General features: G+C 36.9%; 1 protein-coding gene across 1 annotated transcript in view; it reads right to left on the reverse strand.

Annotated features, from left to right (window-relative positions):
* sorcs3b (sortilin related VPS10 domain containing receptor 3b) overlaps window positions 1-21,072 on the reverse strand; it is a 54,102-nt gene extending 33,030 nt beyond the window's left edge. The window contains exons 1-2 of the mRNA XM_079632258.1: window positions 20,329-21,072; window positions 1,760-1,827 (exon numbers count right to left, since the gene is read on the reverse strand). Of these exons, the coding sequence (XP_079488384.1) occupies window positions 1,760-1,827; window positions 20,329-20,916 (656 nt within the window). The 5' untranslated portion in view covers window positions 20,917-21,072. The remainder of the gene's footprint in view (window positions 1-1,759; window positions 1,828-20,328) is intronic.
* Window positions 21,073-25,026: the final 3,954 nt, after the last annotated feature.

Genomic DNA, 25,026 nt, shown 5'->3' on the forward strand with positions numbered 1-25,026 from the left:
CGAATAATTTTAGTTTTGTCCCAAAAACTTTAATTAATAGTTAAATAAATGGCTCAAATAAAAAAATGATCTGTTCAACATCTTTCAAATTGAAACCCCAGTTGGAAGTTCCAATGTGACTGAACGTAGTGCAAAAGCATAAATGTAAAGGGAGTTTATTAATCCAGTAAGAAAAATTCAGGGTCTAGGGTTTTTAAATTTAATTAAAGGTACTTTAAATCGCAGTGAACTGTAGATTTCACTGGGAGCCATTTTAATGGATAAAATACTTTGGAAGTGAGAAACACCCCAGTTGAGCAGGGACTTTCTAAACAGACCCTCTCAGACAGCCAGACAGAAATGCACTGCTGCAGTCTAATCTGAAACTTAAAAAAGCATACCAAAGTACGAAGAGCTTTTCGCAACTTGTTAAAGGCTAGAAAAAAAATGTCTTATGAATAGTGAAGGTTTATAAATGAGTAAACGATTGTTCTCTGTGAAGTGAAGTCGAAATTAATGGGGGGAAAAAATCAAAACGTGAAGTGCCAGAATGTACAGTCAGTGCTTTCTTTCTCTATGTATAAGCCTGCCTTACACAGTTACCTTGCAATTCTTTTCTTTCCATTGTCTACACACTATGACAAAGAGAGAGAGAGCCGGGTCATGGTACAGAGCGTCCCAGGAGAAGACAAGGATTAAGTACTTTACCCAGGGGCATATCAGCAATGGTCAGTGAAAGTGCTTCTGAGCAGTATTTCATCACTGATCTTTGCCATTCATATAGTCCGGTGTACTTGCCACTAACGCACTTGTGGCTAATGCAAGAATGTGTGTTGATTTGTAATGGGCTTGAAGCGTAATACTAATTCCACAGTGTTATCAGATCATTTAATTTAGGCTGGGTCAGCAGTGCTGCAGCAGTTAGAAGGTTCACCCTTATTTAAAGAATGCAAGCTTTGTGTTCCTGCCCTTTTCCTAGCACTGATATAAAATTTCCCCTGTGCTCTCATTATAAACTACTGAGTAAAAAATGCTGAAAAAAAGTAAAAACTTGCCACATACCCATGAGGAATGGCAAACTTTACATACAGTAGGTGTACAACACTGTATTTCCGTGCATTTATGATGAGCTGTTCTCTGTGTAAAAGAAGTGTGCTTGATTTATTTAATGCGCATTTGTAGTGTACTTCAAAACTTTAAAGTGTATTTTTTTAAAACTGTACTTGCAGATAATAATATTAACTAAAAGTCCACTCAAGTGTACTTGAGTACAATTTCATGGCTGTTTTTTAACACACTTACATACACTTAAAAAGTGAACTGTAATAATGTAAAAATTGTTTTAATAATAATAATTTGTCATCCTTTAAAGTAGTACACTTGATGTTTTGACTAACATACTGAAGCACAACTATATTTTATAATTATATTATAATATATTGAACTGTAGTGTACATTTTATATTACATTTAAAGTTAATATATATTATATGTACTGAACAGCTACTTCAAATGTACAATTAAAAATATATGTTAATTCATGACATACAAGTTTCAGTAGACATGGCATTAAAGTATACTACATTTAATTGCAATTAACATGCAAATAAGTGTCTAAAACATTCACTTTTGTACTCACGTTTTAAATTATATTATTATATTTACTTCTTAGGGACTCTTATTAAAAGTATCCTAAAATGTAGGTGTACCAGAGCACTGAAGGCCAAAATACTCAGAGGAGTGAATAAACTCAGTATTTCCCTTCACAGAAAAGGGTTTACCTCCAGAGCGAACTCTCCGTCACGGTTCCCAGGTTAAAGTCGAACAGTTTTGTCAAAATCAGGATCACCTGAAAGAAAAACACGCAGACATTTAACAAATCACCAAGCAATCTCCATTTACACATTTCCCCAGCTACAGCACTCTTAATGTGCTACTTTAAATGATAAAATGTCTGTCAGGCAGCCTCGCAGTGATGGATGAGAGTAAATATCAGGTGTGAATTTTATTATCTTGAGATGACAGCAGAATAAGAGGCAATGCACTCAGAGCCAGGACAGCCTGATGGAGGTAATGATGATCAGGGGAAGAGAAGAGAGAGAGAGAAAAAAAAAACATGACGCTGTACACATACGCTAAAAACACAAACACGCTCAAGCTGTCAAATGTCACGCTGAAACGTGGCAGGTAAAACGCTTTGCTCTTCCCAACTGACAAAACATTCTGAGCACACACTCATAAACAACAGTGAACAAACAAGCATCTGTCTTTCCACTGTGAGTTTTACCATAAAAAGAAAGGGATAGAGAAAGACTTTGAATCAAAAGAAGACAGTAAGTGGTCCCTTTGCGTCCGTGTCTGTGTGAGAACACAGTCTTCAGTATCGCGTCCACTCCACACACACTAATGAATATTAGACTAAAAGGTCCAATATTTCATTTCACACTCCATGATTGTTCCCTAATGAGAGTTCAGTCAACAGGAGTATTGTCATTAACCTAAAAGAAAATAGAGTAATAATTCATGAAACTGATGCGGACGCAAACACGACTGTTATAGAAAAGCCTATTACAGCCTACCGGTAGTCTGTGACTTTACTAACATCACTATACGTCCTATGATTGTGTATGCGTGTGTGAGCAACCTTCACTTTTCATGGCCCCACCTGTGACGGGACGGCTTCATCTCAGGTTAATTAACCAATCAGAAGAGGACAAGCTATTAGCATATCCAAATACAGCATATCTGAAAGAGCAGGACCCCAGTCAAACTCACTCAGCTTCCTGAACCAGCAAAACCACCGTGATACTGGAACTAATTACATCTCTTTCTTGAAAGAGAGAGAGAGGGAGACCAGTGTCCATGGGGCTGAAAATGAATATTAATTTCAAAGTCGAGGTTTCTATTGTCCGTTTCTATGAGGTCAATAATATGTGCAGGGATGTTATGCAGATTTAATTACATTTGCATATGAATGGTGGGTTTGATCAGTTCATGTTCAAGCTAAGATCAGATTCAGTTTAAACATGAATGACTTACTGTCATATTACAGTCAATGGGCCGAGGTCTGTTCGGTCGCTTTATTCTTCTAACCTCAAATACATGAAAAAGCTTCACCATTACATTCATCTTTTGTTCCTCTACCTTTTGTTCTCTCTGAAATAAATGTTTCATTACATGCGAAACATGTCAACATTGTTGAAGACTCAGGAACTCACATTCCTGTCTTTTTTTCAGCTAGAGCTGGCATGTCATAAAACCCGTATTACATGCTGAATCTTACAACTAAACATTTCCATTTCCATAATTCCCATATCTATTTCATTTACTTTATTGCATTTTACCATGAAATATGATTATCTAAATTGCAGCTTATAGTGCTGTGTATGGCCATTTTGCATGCTCTGCGTGATACCATGGAAACAACTCCTGCAAAGACCAATCAGTATCCACTGAAGGCGGCTCACTTGACAGTGACAACAAGTAGCAGTGAAATCAAAAACAATAGCCGGTGTAAGAACATATGGTATTGTGCTACTAACATAGCTGATGAATCTTCCAGAGGAAGCGGACATTACTTTTTACAGCTTTTGTGACTGAAATGGCAAGACATCTCACTTTGGCAACTCTTGTATTTCCCCAAACTAGATGTTTACTCTGTTGCCTTTGAACATTAAAAAACAGTATGAATAAGGGGTTAAACAATATATCATGTCACAATATATACAAAAATGCAACAATATGTATCGTGGATAGTGACAATATGTATTGTGTATAGTTCACCAAACACACAAAATGACTGTGTGAGAAAATTCAAGTTTACAGAGTTTTAGTGTACATTAAACTATATACAATGTTGAATATAATTTATAATAATGCAATGGGGGAATATTTTGGGGTCCTCGCCAAATGTCTTATGTTACCAGTAAAAAGTGGCCTACATTATTTTAAATATGCTGTATAGTCAGTGACAGAGTGCAAGCATATTGCATTTCCACCTAGGGTGGGCGATATTGCAAAAATATCATATCACGATTTTCAGGAAAATCATGATTCAAGATTTTATCATGATTCTTTTTTATGTTGGTTTTACTATTCAGCAAGTGACTGAGCATTACAGCCAAACTAATGCCCCTATTTTAAAAACAAAGCCTTAAAAGGGAACAAAATATAAAATAAAAAAGAATGGCAGACATTAGGCCAAAGTGGTGAAGATAAAAATCTTTATCAGTATTTTCTTTGTTATTAAAAGAACAAAGATACACATTACATATATACAACATATAATATACAAATGAAATAAACAGTGCTTTATTTTTTCAGCTGCAGAAGATGCATTTAACAGAAGCCTTCAAGAAAGAAATCAAATGAACAAATATAAAAGTAAAACACTACAAAGTCTTCACTGTATAAATTATACATTGGTACTTATTAAAGCTACTATTAAAGTTCCCAGACACCGGCGTGTCTGAGCTACTATTAAAGTGTTTCAGACACTGGCACTGACACGGACATACACCCGAAGCGCACTCGCACTTAAAAGCCTGTCAAACACAGTGCCGTGTCAGGGCAGGCACAACGGCACGGACACGGATACACCGGCACGGTCACTGGCACTGACACCGGCACCGACACGGACATGGACACCAACATGAACACCGGCACCAACATGAACACAGGCACGGACACCGGCACAGGCACTGACATGAACACTGGCACTGATATGAACACGGGCACGGGCACGGACACGGACACGGACACGGAAATGGCACGGAAACCGGCACGGACACCAGCACTGACACCAGCACAGTCACCGAAACCAGCCGGTCACCGACACCAGCACGGACACGGACATGGAAACGGCACGGACACCGGCTAAGGACACCCAAAGATACACATTACATGTATACACAACATATTATATACAAATGAAATAAACAGTGCTTTATTTTTCAGCTGCAGTAGGTGCATTTACCAGAAGCCTTCAAGAAAGAATTTAAATGAATGAACTATAAAAGTAAAACACTACATAGACTTATTTTATTATACATTGATACTTATTAAGACTTATTTTATTATACATTGATACTTATTAAAACTACTAAAGTTCTCTTTGTTTTTTGTTGTTTTATTAACATTAAAGGGATAATTCCCCCAAAAATGAAAATTGTCATAATTTACTTAATTTACATAATTTATTAAGTTAAATAAGTTTCTTTCTTCTGTTGAAAATAAAAGTTATTTTATAGAATGTGGATAACCAAACAGTTGCTGGTCCCCAGTGACTTCAATAGTATATATTTTCCTACTGGGAGTCAATGGGGCTGCAAATGTTTGGTTTGCCACATTCTTTAAAATATCTTCTTTTGTGTTCTCAAATGTTTGCTTTGACTTTAAACTTAACCAACTGTGTTTATGTAAACCTTGTGTGTATTTGACAGTATTAACCCAATAAGACTCGAAAGATAACTTAATCAGGCGTTGTTTGACAGGCTTTTAAGTGCATGTGCGCTTCAGGTGTATGCGCACAGAAAAGCGCATGTTAGAGCAGCGCATCAGCGGGCGAATGAAATGTTTAACCGGCAAGGCTTTAAAGGGATACTCCACCGTTTTTTTCATATTAAACTATGTTATTCCCTTAACTAATACGAGTTGATACATATCTCTCTTGTCTCAGTGCGTGCACTTAACCGCTCTGGCGCGCCGCAACACTTTGATAGCACTTACTGTAGCTTAGCCCAGTTCATTACAAGGGACCAAACAGAGATGAAGTTATAAGCGACCAAACACCTCCACGTTTTCCCTATTTAAATACAGTTACACGAGTAGTTACACGACCAAGTATGTTGACACAAAATAAAACTTGGCGGTTTTCTAAGCGGGTTAAAAAGAATAATGTATGGCGGAATAGCATTTGGAGCACTTCGACTCGGCGCAGTAATATCATCACAGTAATATCATCAGGAGTGATGATATTACTGCGCCGAGTCGAAGTTCTGCGTTAACAAGTGATGTGAATGTACGTTGCATTGTACAGTATGTTGGGACAGAGGCGCCAGAACTGAAACTGATCGAATGCACTGTAGCACGATACTACAATATTTCTTCAAAAGAAGATCATGGAGACATTTTAATCGTCCACGATCAAAAATCGTTATATCGCTCACCCTTATTTCCCCAGCCCTCAATGTATTACCAAATTTAGTAAATTTGTTGGTAACCTTTTACCATATGTCTTGGAATATCGCAATAATATTGTATCGTGAGTTTAGTATCGTGATATGTATCGAAGGGTACATGAGGGTATCGTTACACCTCTAGAATGAATATCTAAAAGTGTACTGCATGTAGGCTATGTATTCATATTGCACAAAAGACATTAGATGTACATACTGTAGTAAAAAAGACGAAACGTGAACAACATGATCTAGTTTATTGTTTTGAATTGAATATTAACCACGGTTTGCCTTTAAGTAGCCTGTAAATGTCCAAATTTTTAAACCTTAAACACTAATAAACCTTTCATCTGGGGCCCAATATTTTTAAAAGTTTGAATGAAATTACATGTGATTATATATTTAATTATAATAGAATAATTCAGAATATTCAAACGTTAATGTATGTGTTTCAGTAGAATTCATTAAGATCTGAAATGAAATCCCTTTTGTTTATGTAATTTTCATTCAGTCAAAATAAAATGTAGCCAGTTGAATAACAAAGATGCTTAATTGTTCTTAATAGTCTTTTTAATCACAACAAGTAAATCGGTACAGAATCTGCGCCTGCAGAATTCCACAGAAACATTTGCAGAATTAAAAAATACACACATTGCATGCTTATTCATTAAAGACTTTGGCTAATTTGATGATTCTTTCAGAAACCAGTAAAAGTGCAGTCATTTATGCTCAATTGAACATATTCTGCCATATTTTAATCAACTCACAATCTGAAATTTGCATGTTTCCCCACAAATAAGTACAGAAAATACAAATTCCTATATTTGACCCATTCACCATATATTATTATTAATTACGCCAAAATCAACTGCACAACAGTAGTAGTAAAAGTGTCTGATTATAAGTTTTTCCCCCATTGATTACAGTTTTCCAAGTGAGCACCCTACTAACATTATTCTGTTTTATTTATGTTGTTGTGGACCATGACATTTTGAAGAAGACTCATGGCTATTTTCAAAGAGAATCCACTCGTGGGAAATCATGATACACTAGTAAACTTCAGCTTTTAAGCTGTAACTTTTTAAAAATGAAATAATACATAGAGTGGGACAGGTTGACATTTTAAATCAATTTGTTGACTGAAAGTCTTACTTTCTCCATCTATCTTTTGTAGCCATTATAGAATGTGCTATTCTTGCTTAGAATAAGGCCTATGATGTTTTCTAGTTTCCTGTAGCCACAGAAGATAAAAACGCCAGACTATGACAACACTCTTGGTTTAACTATACATGAACTGGGGGGTATGGCTGCATCAAAATACCACAATTTTGGCTTCAGTACAATACCAGCCTCTGGCATCTCAACAAAATCAACATATTAAGCATCGCATTAACAGCCTCAGGCAACCAGTGAAATGAAACCAAACTCTGACTGTCAAATATATTCAAGTCAATATTTCGTGAGATTCAGTGTCAAAAATGAATAAATAATCTAGTTTCACCCAAAAATTAAGGGTTAGTTCACTGACCCAGGTAACGAATTATGCTAAATTACTTTTTTAGTGCCAGTATAACAATCAACCCTATTGGAGAATAAAACAGACTATAGAGGTTCGTGATTCGCCAGCAGGTTGTTTGAGGCAACAACAACAAAAAATAACCTAGCAATACCATGTGCATACCTGAGAACAAACAGCGGCAATCTGGGATTGCACACACAACAAATCAAGTAAACATGAAGACCCATTTTAAGTGGTAATTTTGATGAAGCCCATAATTAAAACCGTTTCCGAAACCCCAAACAACAAAATCACATTAACACGGGTAGGTGATTAAAAAGTCTATATGTTCTGAGTCAGTTTTCGGTCAGAGACTTTGTTTTCAAACACTCAGATGAATTCAATTAAAATGGTGAAATGAAATGGAACTACCTGCTCATTGTTCCAATGGCATTCCTACAGCTCAATGCTCTCCGAGTGAAACACTGAATGTTCTTCAGAACCCATAGAACACTGAATTCTCCATTGCAATACTTTTTCTCAGCAGAGCAAAGAGGCATTTTCATTGCGATTCTGCTCTCAAAGGAGTCATGCAGCACATTGTGACTTTTGTTTCTCTCTGGTGGACTTCACTTCACAGCTCATATCTCAGTATTTTTGGCACTAATTTGTTTCTGTGTACTGTAATACACCCGCGGAGTTAGTGCCAAACTGAAATTTATGCTCACAATTTAAATAAAATACAAAGGACGGAGGAATCTTTATTCTCTCATAAATCCAGTGATCATGAACAGACTGGGTATAATATATCAGTTTAGCTCTAGTGGAATTGAAACAATCAGTTGCAATGTGTTCTTGGAGTGTGCTGAATATCAATCCAACATTCCTTACTTTTTCATTTTACCCTCTCTTTTCATTCTCTTTCATGGTGTTTCCTCCTCAATCTGTCTTCTATTGCTCTCTGAGTATCATGTTTAGAAGCTGCCTTATGAATCAATAAACCTCAAGGCATTAAAATATGTTGCAAAATGGAGCGAGGGGATGGAATGAAAAAGTAGAATTGATTTTTTAAATGGTTTATTTTAATAAAAGACAGCTGTATTATTGTATGCTTCATATATCTGAATATAGTATGACAAAGTATAAAAAAGGTGGGGATGTTGAATGGAAGTATCATAAATTCAGCGGGAGTAATCAAATCTTATTGCATGTTTATGTTTGTGTCCAGTGGTTTATTTGGGGCTGTAGGGTCTCATACTCTAATGATAAACCATCAAGGTAAATGAAAGACTCTTTGTGTTTTGTGTTTGCGACTATGTCAGAGTTATCACAGCATCATTAGAACTGCAGACACTCATAGCATGAAATAGAGTTTATGGGGATAATATACACAATAGATGAATTTCAAGAATGAGTTTGCGCTTTGGGGCGAGAGGCATTTTCTCATCAGTCAAATAAGCGAAAGATGTGTGCTCTCCTCACACCTAGAAAAGGAGAATACTTATTCATATTTATGTTTTATTAATGCTCACTGCTTTGCCTTTGGAAAAACCACAAATCATTGCATTGCTCGATTCTGCCTCGCTGGAAATTTCAATCATTTTCACACACTTCTGGATCTTTTTTTGTGTTTATTCAACAGAAGGCCTGGGGGCCACACAGGACCATAATAAAACTCTGTACATTATCCCGCTCCTTAAACATAATCCTCAAGTACACATCTGCATATGAATATACATGTATGAATATAAATGACCTTCATAGACATCCCTCAGAGATGATCCTCACATAGAGCGCAAGCAGGTGCACATATCCGCACACATTCATACACAACGCACATACAAACGCTGTGCACAAAGTTTCTGCTGAGGGCAGCAGCCTTCATAACGCTGCCAACAGCTGGGAGGTTTATTTTACTGCATGATATAAAAAGAAACCTTCATGTAAGCATACACATAAACACACACACACATATAAATCTTTATGTGTAACCAAACTTAGACATTGTGTGCATATGTTCAAGTTATACGGCTTTATATTGTATTCTTGTGCTTGTACTTTTTGTTTTGTTTATTTTGAGATTTTCTACAGCTTAGAGAACTGGGCAAGTGTTCTGGTTGCAAACCTCCTTGAATCTTTAGTCATGTTCCATGCTCCATTTTTCAGACGAATTACTCGCACATGAGCTTTTGCCAACATACATACACAAACAAATCATAAAGCTAGTACTAGGGGTACTGGTTTTTGCCATACTTGTGAGGGCCAGACTTCTGATAATGTCTTCACATGTACCTACGTAACTTGCGTAAGTTGCGTAGTTTGCTTTTAGGGTGGACCGGCACGGATTAGCCTAATTTTTACAACAACAGAGTGAGGTCTTCACAATTGTACAATTTAGCTTAACATACAGTGCATACCTGAAGACTTGTCTCACCTCATGTAAAGATTATAGGTGGTCACTCCCTTTCTGCCAAAGGGAATCTGTGACATGCTGCTGATTACAACACATTCATGTAGACTTCTCCTCTGTTAAAAAAAAGTCTATACGGCAATCATACAGCATTGGAATTTAATTTGGAACATTAAAAATATACAATTGACCATGCTGTTTTTAAAACAATGTATCGTTAAAACACTTACATGTATAAGGGCTTAAAACAAGAATTCAGGTTTTACACTTCCGTAGAATGACCTCATTAGACTTTCATTGTGAGAGCATTACAATGCATAAATAAATGCCCTATTTAGTTTAACAGAGAGACAAGTCAAAATAATTTTCTTAAAACAACCCAATTTTAGTCCTTTAGTCTTCAGACTAATGCCTCCAGTGACCATTTGATGTATAGGGGGTGTATCTGCATGTAAAAGAAAAAAACAGTAAATAGAATCTGCATTTAAAGAAGTAAGCCTTTTCTCCTTCACAAAATCAATGTGCTTTTGAGTGCTGCTTTGTCCATAAGAATAGGACTGTCTGTCCTGTGAGACAATGTCGCCTCAAAGATAATACAACCACTGCAGAACTCTATGAGATACAGATCTCAACTATAATCACCCATGCAGAGAAGGCCAATGCTAATCCTACACACAAGTAAGTGCTGTCTTTAATGTCTCTAAAAAAACTGTAAAACTTTCTAATGACTAAGAAAAAAAGGAACCAAACTGATGCATGAGCCAAGATAATCAAATTATATTGATATTAAACTGGTGTTGTAGTTGTTCAGAAACACTTTACAATAAGGTTCCATTTGTTAACATTATTAACTACATTAATTAACATGAACTAAGAATGAAAAATTATTCTAAAGCATTCATTAATCTAAGTTAATGTTAATATATATTACTAAAATGAAAAGTCTCTGTTACCATTAATTAATGGACCTGAGCTGACATGAACTAAAAATGAACAGCTGTATTTTGAGTAACTTTAACAAGGGATACTAAATGCTGTAACAAATAAATTGCTCATTGTTAGTTAATGCATAAAAAAATGTGAACTAATGGGACCTCTTTGTAGAGTTCTTCAATATTAAATTATAATTTAATCCTAAAAATACAAAACTATAGTAATAGATTTAGTCTAAATTACATTTGAATACAGGGTAAAAAAGGAAACCACTTTAACTGGGTACTTAACATTTAAACAATGCTTTTCATATTTTAAGGCGTAAAATAGCTTAACTATACAGTAGACTGATCTTGTAATGCTCCTAATTTAATCAAGTGAAATTATTTATTTTAAGGAAAATTATTATTTTTTATAAACAATGAGCTTTTTAGCTCCCTGAAAACATTCTGTGAGATTATTGGCCCATATAAAGCGGTAAATATTAATGGCCCTTCTCCACAAAATGTTAAACAGAGGTGTTAGTCATTTTTAAAAGGATGTAGCCTTTTAGAGGAGATTTATTTTTCAGACCTGCAGAGCATTAGCACAAGCTGTCACTGGGGTTAAAGGGCTAGAAATATGAGTGAAAGTTTTGCCACTGAGGTAAAAATAGATTGAACTGAGCTGTCATCTGAACAAAGTCAAAACAAAGAGAATGAGAAAAAAAAGGTTGCATCATTAGCATTAAAGACACCGAAGGGTTTTTACTTTGACTTGAACATATCTCTTCTCCCTCTGAACACCGTTTCTGTGATGTCACTTCCTTTCTGTGGCAGAATTGGGTTATAATAGCCTGCTCTCTAAATTTTCTTTGACCTCTATGTTATGCTTTTTTTATTTTGATCCGACTTCCTTTGTTTCTTTGGCTTCCTTTGCTCCTCTCTATGTCTTTCACAGCCGTTCTCTAGAGTCTGGATACCCACTCGACCTCCGCTGCCTCTGCCTTTAATTAAAAAGACAGAGAGACAAGCTGACTCTCTACAGACCAATAATTAGACACACACACGGACACACACAGGTCTCAAAGACATTCACAGGCATACACGCGCACACATCAGTGCCAAACACATTACACACACACAATACCCAAGCACTCTTGTACACACAGAATCACACACACTCTCTCTGAAGACCAATGACAAATGCTCTCATCTCTCATCTCCAGGTCACTTCTGACACTTGCTCTCTACATCCCTGGAAAGTGTACAATGACCACAATTAATCTGCATGCTCATTAATATTCAGTACTGAGACAAAGCCTGGATAGCTCATAATGAATAAATCCGTCACTGCGAATCCCATTGGAAGGAAAAACAGGTCACTGGTCTGCATACATTTGAATGTGAAGGGTACATGGGCGCTTTCACATATCTTATTATTATTGAGCACATTTTATTATTGAGATATACAGTGGCCCCCAAAATGTATTTGGACACTTTGTGTCAAAAACGTCTCTATATAATACCGTTTATTTTAAAGAAATATATTTCAACAATTTCAGCAAAACATTTCACAAAAATAAGCTTGTTCATTTTTAAATCAATAAAGATATAATTCAGAAAGAAGATCAAACTGACTTCACATACACTAAAATTGACCCAAATTGAAACTAAAACATAGTTTATAAAATATATTAAATTCTTTTTTCGTTAACTAACTATTTTCATTAGCTAAATATTCTTATTTTTACTGTTACTTTAATGCATATTTAGTGATTTTGATTCGATAATCAACAAGCGCACTAAATTAAACTCAAAGCATGCCAAGGAAATGAGTATATGGAAATGTGCCATGTCAGCACATACAACTTCTTCTGGGAAAAAGAAATCATAAATCTTACATGTAGTATATGCTTCACTCTTTATAGTCTAATATTATTAGTATTGCATAATTATTAATGTAGATAGAATGTTATAAAAACACCACATGAGCATGATTTACCATTAAGTTACTCATGTTCACTTTGACAAATGAAAACAAAGAATAGGGAGGTTATTTGAAGTCATTTAAGCTGTTTGTGTTTCATTTTCTTATAATGTACATTTTTCTAGTTATACTGTTTTTTTCTGGATTCCTTAATTTGGGTTTATTGTGATTTTTGGTTGTAACTGCACCTGAGTTTTCATACATTTTGCACTTAGGCTCTATTCATGTCATGGCCGGTTATAGAAAGACCAAGGACATATTTAGCACATTCAATATACAGATTTTAAAAACGGTCATCTTATTAATCAGAAATATGATGTTCTTCCCACCTCTGAAAATTCATTTTTGGTCAACCTCGAATTTAAAGAAGCAACATTTACGGAAAAACAAAAACCTAATCTAGTACTCAGATTTAAAGGGGTCGTGAACTGGATTGTTTTATTATTTTATAATGTTGCCTGGGGTGGCCTTATAATGTCAGTATGATTTTTACTTCAAAAATGGTCATAATTTAGAAATAAAAGGCATTTTCCAAGCCTGATTTTAGCCTCTGATTTGAATGCTCTGTTTTAAGGGGCGTGTCTGCTGTGAGACTTCAGTGTAAACGCCCACTGCTGTGATTGGCTGACATGTTTGCATATGAAATAGCTAGTATTACATGTGGAACTCTCTCGAAAACTTTTACTACGTTTTTATTATTAAAGCTATCGAGATGAACGAATCGTGAAAAGTATTGTTTAAAGCATTATATTTAAATCCATCCCATTACATGAAAGGTTGCAGTGATGAGCATTGAGCAGATTACATGTTAATCGAGTGAATGAAAAGATCTTATCATTGCAAAGCAATTTCTGCACTCTTGCAAATACTTTCACCAAATAACGATGCAAATACAGTAAGAGCTTCGTTGTGTAGTAATAGCGTCATTGATTTCATAAAATCAATGTTTTTGGCAAGTGTCCAGATAAACTCGCGCTGTGTGATTGACAGCTTGGCCGATTTGGAAAGGGAGCATTCTTTGGTCACTTATTTCTGTATATAATTTAATCACAATTTAAATAAGATTATTTTCATCCTACTAGAAGAAACGATGTGAAGTTGATCGTTTAGTCACTGATGCATATTAAACAGTATTTAACGAATTTGAGAGAAATAATATATCTGAACTTGAATAATTACACATCAGAAATCACTGATCGCAGATCAGGCATTAGAATAAACACATGGTTACTTATGTTTGTGGCGTTGCTGGCAGATCCGTGTCGTAAAAGTCTGTTTGCAAAGCCTGTGTCGGAAATTGTGACTGATTTACTGATTTAATAAAGTTTAACCACGCATTCCTAATATTGGAATCCATAGGAAGCTTATGTAGCGACTGTCTTCTTCCACAACCAGACACTGCACAATATTTTGTAAACGGCATGTTTATTGGTAGTTCGATTCGGTTGATCACCTCGTAGGCTTAGGCTTATGTTATTTAGCTATGCGCGAATCAGTGGGCAGGGCTAAACAGGCAGTGTTGAAGTAGGTGTTGATCTCTTCTGCGGAGGCGGTGTTTGATACCCTTTGACGTCATAAATCCCCACAAAAAAAGTGTAGTTCGCTGGGCCTGGTGTCAATAAACGCTTTTATTGGACTAACAAGGAAGTTTCAGTTCTGAAACTTTCAGGATATTCGTATAGTATGATGACCTCTTAAATGTCAAAAGCTCAAGGAAAATTTTATTTCTCAGTTCATCACCCCTTTAAATGACTGCATTGGCATAACATGTCGTACTGCAGTCCTCTTTACAGAAGTGACAGTCAGAAATTTTAACTTGACTGAACTAACCATCACCACCACATTTGTGAGTTTCAGCAAATACTCGAGTGATGGAGTTTTGCAAATGTGTGCATATAGCAGGATAACCTGAAAAGAAGATCAAGAGTATCACAAAAAGTCTAATTATTTAGGTTTAAGGATGACTTTAAGGAACTATAATATTAAAAGATTGCCTAGCTTTACAACAATATTTTTACAATGACAAAAGAAAGAATTTTTAATTGCAGATAGGCTATTTATAATCCTTGGCTTCTGAAATGTTAAGAATTGGGCTGTTTGTTTCACTTTCCCTTGAATTTGTCCATAAATCTCTGTGCTGCTGAGCAAATGACAAATTATTTTAGCTTCAAACTTATATTAGTACTGGATATTCGTATACTTTGGAATGGCTGCGTCTCATAAATCATAGGATTTTAAAATGATTAGTAAGTGACACAATACATGAATCTGTAAAACATGGAGTTTAACAAAATATATTCGCATTGCTCTGGTAGATTCTAATAATGATTATGAGATTTCAGGGTTTGAGAGAATAAATCCTGAGGTTATGCAACCAGCTCTGCACATTAGGTGACAAATTATTAGAGACAGAATGTGCAGATTCACTTCAGGTAAATGGATACGACTTGCTGTCTATAAACAGATGGACAGAAGCTGTAAAATGCCCCCTGGACTAGTACGTTTTGGGAAGTTAGTTATTGTATGGCGGTGGTTAATATAAACAATATAGGTGGATGTCAAAAGAGACATAGGCTAACTCTTTAGATTGCATGAGCATTCATTCAAGAACTTCATTTTGGTATTAAGGCATAGTTTGTTGAAACTGCTTTCATTTTCATCATCTTTGAACAAATGAAAGAAAAGGGAATACTGGAACCAAAAACTTTTTTTAATATACAGTTCAAAGGTTTGGGAACAGAAATATTAATAATTTTGTTCAGCAAGGATGCATTAAATTAATAAAAATGGACCATAAAGATTTTTATAATGTTACAAAATATAAATATTTTTTATATAAATGCTGTTCTTATTCCATCCTGAAAAACAGCAATGGTTTTCAACATTGATAAGAAATGTTTCTTGAGCACCAAATCCGCATATTAGAATGTTTTCTGAAGGATTCATGTGACAGAATGTCAGAATAAAGTATTATGTCAGAATATATTATATTTTAAAATTATATAAAGTTTTAACAATATTTAATAATATTGTTTTACTGTATTCTTGGTCAAATAAATGCAGCCTTGGTGCACCAATGTTCTACATATTTTTTGGAAAAAATTTTTTTACTTTTTCAAATAAACTTTTTTTTTTAAGTACCAGCAGTGAGTTGCCGCAAAACTAAAACATTGGCTTCCTCTCAAACCGCCCTAATATTGAAAAGTCCTTTAAAACTAACCAGGCTTGATGTGTCCCCGAGTCAGAGTGTGTACTGCTACAAGCTCAGCCACTCTGCTGCCCTGAGATAGATAGGACACAAACTTGTACACACGTACACACACACACACACACACACACGCACACACGCACACGCACACACGCGCACACACACACGCGCACACACACACGCGCACACACACACACACACACACACACACACACACACACACACACACACACACACACACACACACACACACACACACAACCACTTTGGCTGTCACTCCAGAGTGAAACTGTTGGAGGATGTGTAGACATTTGGATGGACAGCCAAACTCAAGGACATCCCTCATGCTCTCCGCAGGCCATGAGTACTCACATGAAAACATGCGCACACGCCCTTGCAAAATTTCACATGAACGCACACACAAGCCCACACTTGGACATAGTTGACTGCCATCTTCCTGTAGGGCATCAACAGAGCATCAACATGAAACTCGAGCAAAGCAGACAGGCAAACTAAATAAACCCTGAGCAACCTATGATTGTACAGCCATAATCTGCGATTCTCTCACAGCAGGCCGGAGAGTTTTTTTTAAACTCTAAAATCACTGCTTGATCGCAATCAAACTCCCATGGAGAGACTTCCCCTGGAGAGGTGCTTCCTTAGCCACATTTGCATAAGATCCGTTTTGTCTAGACAACGAAATACACAAACCCCACCTTTACAATGATTTCTTGCTCTGCGGGGGCTCCTCTCAGAGAAAATGTCAACGTGGACTTTGGAGGGCAAACTATGGATCAGGACCCAAGGGCAGGCGTTGCAGGGGCAGCAAAATGATTCTCTTGCATTTCCATCATCTTTATGGATTTTCATTGATTGTTTTTACAATTGAGAAAGCGGCCAAACAGCCTCTCAGTTGCCGTGAATCAAAAGTGAAAGCTTTCAGCTTTCAGTGACATTAGGCCTAAGAGAGTATGCTTTCAGCATAACACTCAGTTTCTTGCACACACACACACACACACACACACACACTCAGTCCTCTTCAGGAAAACTGCTGAACGCTGTGGATCAATTTGGTCGCTAAAGCCACTAACATCAAAATAAAGCAAATCCTTGCATGCAAACGTTACTCTATTTGAAAGGCGTAAAACATGAGCCAAGTAAGTTGCAAAATGAGTACCATCATAATGCAGACTGTATCTGCGGATGCCAGGGTCCCTAATCTGTGTTCACTGCGCCCTACTCACCAAGTAGGGGATAGCTGTGTAAGTTCACTTCCCTTCACAAAATTCATTCATTTGGTACACCCTGCAAAATCATCACACATAGATGAAATTTGAGTTTTGCATATTAGAGGAGTTTGAGCTATGATAACAATTTATATCTGTAAATAAATACAATAGAAATGACCATACTTATACATTTAATATACATGCGCATATATTACATCTGTTTATTTAAATACAAATATATTTATTTTTAATTAATATCTGAAAGCGTTAGACTACGTGATAAATGTATGCTGCATTGTTTAATATGAAATTAAATGTAATTTGGTTATGTTAAAATTGAAGAATCTGTTCATCATATAAAGCGATCGTCTCTCTTCACAAGGCTTGGATTAGACCGCTTCATATGGATGTTTCATGATGCGTTTATTATCTTTCTAAGTTTCCGTTACCTGGACTTTTAATAGGGGGATAGAAACATTCAAAGATTAACCTGTTGACTATTTTTATTTATCAAATGAAACACACCTAGTCTCTAATTATTCCGTGACATCATCACTCAAACGTGCACGCCTGCAACACGCTCTCTATGATACCCTTGAGTCTAGCAGTATCCCGGTATTTGCATACTCTACAGGTATCTGTCCATCTGCTCTCACCTTCTGGAGCAAACAAGGGTATTTAAGGCAGACTGTGCTGTAACAGTAAAAAGTATCATTATTATTGCCCAATGCATCGAACTTTGTGTGTGTGTGTGTGGGGGGGGGGGGGGGGGGGGGATTGAGTGAGGTCCAACAGAGGTGTGAAAGGCCAGACATTAGCTTTATCACTTGTGTGGTAATAAGACAGAGTGTCTACAGGAAGCAAAAGGAAAGGTTTCACATTTGATGAAAACTGGCATGACAGAGGGCTTCATTTGTTGCTTGCCGCTGAGAGGCTACCGGTGTCATCTCTTCTCGTGCTAACATCATTTCCTAAACGGATCTTTTCAAACTACCATATGGGCCTCATTTTTCATTTAACGTCATGATTGTGTATGATGTTTTTTAATATATAATTGAGTGCGTTATCCTTTAAACAATTTGGTTGGTGGTTCATTATGTATAGCAGTGTCAAATGTGCCAAATCAATACAACAAATGTCTATGTGCAATGCATAAATGTGTGTATGTCAGGCTGAGATAGAGACACACAGGAAGAAAGAGTTTGTGTGGATGCTATCTTTTCTCTGACGTTCAGTTTGCATCTGTGGCGTCGCAAAAACATCACTCATGCGGTTTGGTAAAAGATACACCGATGGCATCAGCAGCACTGCAGAAACGCGCGCACGCACACACACACACACACACACACACACACAAACACATAAATTCTGCAGGTATTACCCTGCCAATCTAAAAAGTATGCTGACAGAGTCAGTCATTTATATTTCAGATGAGGCACAGAAATTGTGAAGGAAAAGGAATGAGTTCGGGTTACCAAAAAAAAAAAAAAGGCGTCACTCAAACCACAGCAGCATATGGAGAAATACAAGCAGAGGACCCAGGGTGCTAGAGATGTAGGTCTCTAGCAGATGCAGCAAATTGATTATTGATGAAAGAAATTGATTGTTAATAAAGTAAAGCGTTGCAGGCAAATAATTGACAGTCATATTAAAGTAATATTAATTAATTCTTCTGAACTGTGCACTGTGTTCACTTACACTGCATTTCTGGCAGGTTTATTTGAAACATCTGCATCCCAGAACAGATGCCCTAATGAAGAAGGCAACAAACACCAAAGGGGATGATGATGGCAAATCAGACTAAAAGCTGTGTCCGAAATCCTGTACTTTTTCAGTATGCAGTGGATCAGATAAAGCAAAAACTGCATCTTTATACTTCATCCACCATGTTGACATTGTCTTTTGACCTATGATTTACCATACTAACAACACCTGCAAAAACAAGGTGTTAAATATGAAAAATTTAGCCACAAGAAACAACTTTCTTATCTACAGCACTTGGCTCACAATTCGGAGACAATTTATTGTATTATTTCTACTTCTCTCAGCTCCTGTGGCCTTATGGGACAGAAAAGTGTCCACTAGCTGCACACTTCAGTATCTAAGCAGATGCAGTAGGTCATCCGTATTGCTTGCCTACAGTTTCATAAATACTACACATTCTGGCATCCTACTCTTTTTTTGTAGTAAGGAAGTAAATATATAAATACACATAATCGGGTGTAGGGGCAAATGTCTATGTAATGAGAGACTAAAAACAAGAATTATTGTATTATTTATCACATGAAATCATAAGGCACAGTAACAAAACGCAGTAAAAATCTTCAATGCAATATTTCCATGCAAAACTTCAAATCTGCCATTTAATTAAAGAGTTTCAGAGAAAGTATGATGACAACATAATGATAAGCAAAATGAGACTATTATGATCACACATACTTTAATTCATCAAAATAATAGAAAAATCAATGGGTGGGTGTAAAATGAGAACCAGTGGCTTCCAATAATCAATATAATTATTTATGGAAAATAATTCATAAGACATTCATTAAATTAGTTAATAATAAGGGGAGACATATTGACTTCTTGTTTTCATTCATGGGTTAATTCGTGGTCTGTCATAGCCTATGCACGCACGGAATTTGCACTGACTCTTTGGATGAAACGCCTTTGGTTGCAGTCTCTGTCCGTAAACACACAAGAGTTGTTGTTTTTTTTCTCAATAAAGAGCGTGTAGAAAGAAATGGTGACGCGTGCACGGTTTTGCAGCTGCCACGCACCAGTCGTGTGCGTGAACTACAGTCCAGAATGTCAAAGAAATCCATCACAATAAAACAACAGATAAAATGACCCACTTTCTCAGTTTTAACAAGTATATAATAATTATGGCTCTCTAAAATGTGATGCATGGATAAAGTTTAAACTCACGCTGCTGTTGTGTCCGGACCACAGCACCATGGCCTGGTTATGAGCAGAATCTCCAGACAACGCAAAGGTGGACGTAATCAGGTGTGGTTCATTCTGCCTCGGACTCTTCCCGGAACCGTCAACTCCTCCGGTACGCCTGAACTCGAACCGAGAACCGGCCGCACTGTCAGACGGAAACAGACTGCGCTTTTCCCTCCTGTTTACTTTGATTTCCTCAGGAAACCATGTTGGATAAACTTTTCCGTCTTTTTCCTCAGCTGGGCTCGTCCGTTCCGCTTGGGATATGTGCGAGTTCTCCGGTGTCTCTCTCCAGGACACAGAAGGAGACTTTATGTGCGCTTCAGGGGAAAGTTGAGCTCCATCAATTCCCCACTTCCAGTTTTTATCAGTGCTGCCGTCCGGTACACTTCCAAAATCACGGCTGACGAAAGCCGTTGTCCGCACTTGTGCCTCATTTCGGCGTATTGGAGCGAAGCACGAGGTGCAAGTGATATCTGCGCGCGCTGGGAGCGGCACGAGAGCGCAGAGGAAAAACAGCGTCCAGTACGTCCAGCTACACTCCGTCATCTTAATCATCCTTACTCTCATTTTCACCTTTTACACCCTACCAAGTCCACGTAAGTTCCCTCAAAATCCCAACAAAAACACCTAAAATAACTTTTCGCCACGGTAGTGACGTTGAGGGGATACCTGTATAACGGTGAATGTATCTGATGTGCGGGTTCGGTCGGATGTGAGCTGGGTGTAGTTACCGGAGGGGTGGAGCTGCTGAGTGACACGCGCTCACTCACTCGCTCCGGCTTGGACCAAGCTCGGGAGCAGAGTGTGTGACAGGTGCGCGCGCGGGGTATAGCGATGGCCCCGAGGGTATCCGCGAGCAGAGACATCTGGAGCAGTCGAGACGGCATCTTTTCATATTAATATGTAAGCAGGAAAACAGACAACCTCGTCTGCTGTCACATCAATGAGAGGCAGATTTTAAATACAGAAACAGCTAAATGAAAACCACTGATAAGTCTTCATTTAAAGTAGAAGTAAAATTGATTTACTTTGAAACTGATCTTTCTTAAAGAAACTTTTATTATTATATAGGCTACTCACCCTCATGTCCTTCTGAGGAACATATCTTGTGAAGAATCTGTATGCTCCTCTTTCAATGGCAGTTTATTGTATCCATCGGTCAAGCTCCAAAAATGAACAGAAAATGGCATAAAAGTTGTCCACATACTTTTGAGGCCATATGATGAAGATTATTTCCTTCTACTGCAGTTATCTAATTTCACTGTTCTGAATATTCAAAGTGGAGACTTAACACACAAGCATTTGGTATTTGGCGTAAATTATGTACAAAAAAAGTAAGGTGAATTTAATGTAAAAAAAAAAAATTATGCGTATGGCTATACAAATGAGATTTCAGAACTTCGGTGAAGCAAATCATTTTTAACAGCTTACATTTTGGTTCCTCTCAGTTTTAAAATACTTGGGGGTGTTTTTCAAACAACTCAGTCAACATTCACATTAAAAGATTGCTTATAGGTTCGCTTAGAAATGTTGTCAAGTTTTTTCAAGGCACTTACTGATTGACAACATAAGGATCTAGAGTGAGTCACATCAGAATGTATAAATGTATATATATTTTTTAGTTTTGTAGCCATTATAAAAACTGTCATTGTATGGAAAAGATTCTTTAAAAAATATTTTGTTTCATTGAATAAATAACAGTTTGTCTAGAAGCCAGGTTCTGCCTCAGAAATTATCATGTTAAATTGTGATAAAGTTTAAATAACAAGTAAGGTCACAGATATAAGAGAGAGATACATTTAAAGTGTAAATTGAGATATGGCTTTCATACACTATAAGAAAAAAATCCAGAAAAAGAAAAGAAAAGGTAGCTACTGGTCATTTTCTGCCAGGACATAGTCTAAGTTTACAGACATTTACTTTAACTCTAAAACACAATGCAATACATAATTTAAAATAAAGGTAAAATGCCTGCAAAAATCAATATGGAAAATTCCTATATACTGTAACAGTACATTGGGCCCTATTGGGACTTTTGGCATGTGTATGTTTGGAATGACATCAGAGTGAGCAGTTTGAGCATGAAGAAAATTTGCATTCATGATTAATTTAAAACCTGTCGATGGCATTATTAGAGAGAGAAACAGACATTATAAGAGGGAGAGAGAGAGGGCAAAATATGTCTTTCCTCTCCTTTGGGAAGGAAGTGGCGTGTGTTTGAAGCAGGAGGGGGGTAAGGAAAGCTCTTTATGCAGTTGAGTTAAAATATGCACAATTACAACTGGCTCTGTATGAAATTAAACACTTCCACAAACAGACACACACACACACACACACACACACACACACATATTATATGTATATATATATATATATATATATATATATATATACTGTACAAACATGTTCAGCTCTTTTTTGTTTTTACCATGATTAAGACGGTCTGGAAATTACTCTGTCCATCACAGAAAACCCAGAGGATTTACGTAAGCTCCATAGATAACTTTATGTTCCTGCCCTCTCAGCTGAACTCTGACCCTTGCTAACAAGATTTATTGAACTGTATTAACTCATCAACTTACCTACAGTACCTGTTCAGTCGACCTGATTTAACTTATTAGCACATTCAATGTGAATTGTTTTAATATATATTGAAAGTTATATAACTTTTGGGAAATGGTTACCACCCCGTTTCTCAATCTGGCTTTGTACCTCTTAACACAGACAGTCATCTGTCTAAAACAGAACATTTTAAATGTGCTAGGTGTGTGTCATTTTTGTATGAATAATTGCAGCATCAGCGTTTTTAATGTGATTCCTTCCACTTGTTGTCTTCATAAATCATTTGTTTGTGTTTTAAAAGCGAGCTTTTTCCTGGCGGAATGCCCGGTGTATTCGCAATGTGAAGGTGACTGACGGGAATGTTTTGCATGTATTGGATAATTGGCATTTCACTAATCACTTATTGCTGTGTCAATGCTTTGTCAGATTTTCTGACAGTTTCAAGGGAAATAAATCAATAACCTCTTCCTCTGTGACATTTTTACTTTAGGGCAGCCTCTGTCTGGATTACCCTATGATTCCAGATTTCCAGCCTTGAATACTCCACTCGTTCGCCAGCAGCAATGGTATGACTATTTTGTTTTTTAAATCATATGCGACTCATAGCTCTTAGTCCTCTCACATCCTCAGTATATCACACTTCTGTCATAATCAAACACAAACAGACACAGTATTCTCTACAGTTTACAATATACTGCTGCAAAATATAGACGCTTAATGTCACATTCTTCAGACTGACGTATGTTCATGCACATTCAAACACATGTGTATGCAAAGACTAGCAACCTCCAGGCAGTGTCCCATTTGCAGTGTTCTCAGTCCATGCAGGAGCTTGTTAGCTCTGACACTCCGTATGAGATCTGACAGACACTGAAATGGTCTCCTCCTGCACACACAACACACACACACACACACACACACACTTATGCAGACATGTGAAAGAGAGTGCTGCAGAGCTTTTATCACTGCAGTTGCCATTGTGTGTAGCGGACACACACACACACACACAGAGACACACACACACAAGCATACTTTCATTGGTCCTAGTGGATGGGCTTCTCAGTTGCACAAAGAGAGAGAGACCAGAAACTGACATAATGAAGCAGCTACGCTCACACTGGTTAGATATATTTATAATAAAATTAAAAAAAAGGAAAGGAAAGGGAGAGAAGAGTAATGAAATTCCTGACTGTCCTTAAACTGAATCATCCATATTAGATTAATTGTTTTTACAAAGACAATGAACTATTTTGTTCCTTACGGCTCATTATCTGTGCAGTGTTTTTTTCTCTTCATTATGGCTCTCCTCTTTATCTGTCTAATGTTCACAGTCAGAACAAATCTCTGGATTTCAAAGACAATTCAGAGAGTCTCTTGACGTGATACATTTTTAAAATGCAGAGCCTGGATTTTGTTGGTAAACACATGGGGAAGAGTCTTCAACAAGGTCAGAAAAGGTCTACCGTGATCAACAAAAGTCTTTGTTGTTGCAGGACGGAAAATAGCGTGTCAGAGGCAACATTTTAGAATGAGCTTAAGAGCATTTTTTCTCTTGGTAGGGCTCAAGTGAAAGTCTGAAGCTTAAAGTGTTAGTTCACCCACCTGTCATTATTTACTCACTCTCATGTCATTCCAGCTGTATACATTTTTTCTTCCGTGCACACAAAAGGGGTTTTGACACAGGTTCATGCCATTCTTTTTCATATACAAATGAATGGAGATGGATGCTGTCAACCTCGTGTGCTATATTACAATTCTTCAGAAGCCATATATTTGATGAACAGACAGAAATTTACTGCATTATTTGCTGGAAATCTTCCACCCTGATGTTTTAGAAATGGAGTTTACATGTCAGTTTGATGTCAATAATGCTCACATGTCTTGTTGTGATGTATCAATGTTTAATATGCTGAGAGATTTTTCTGTGAATTATTTAAATAATTAATCAAAAAGGCATTCACAAAGCTGTAGAAGATGAGTCAGCTTGAACATGCTCCCTAACATCTTGCTTTTTTCTATTCCACAGCTGAAAGTCCCTCAAACTGATTTGGAATGAATGACACATGGGTGAGTAAATGATGACACAATTTCCATTTTTGCCAAACTCTCCCATTA

Source organism: Phoxinus phoxinus, assembly GCF_949152265.1.
Source record: "Phoxinus phoxinus genome assembly, chromosome: 13".
Lineage (NCBI taxonomy): Eukaryota > Metazoa > Chordata > Actinopteri > Cypriniformes > Leuciscidae > Phoxinus > Phoxinus phoxinus.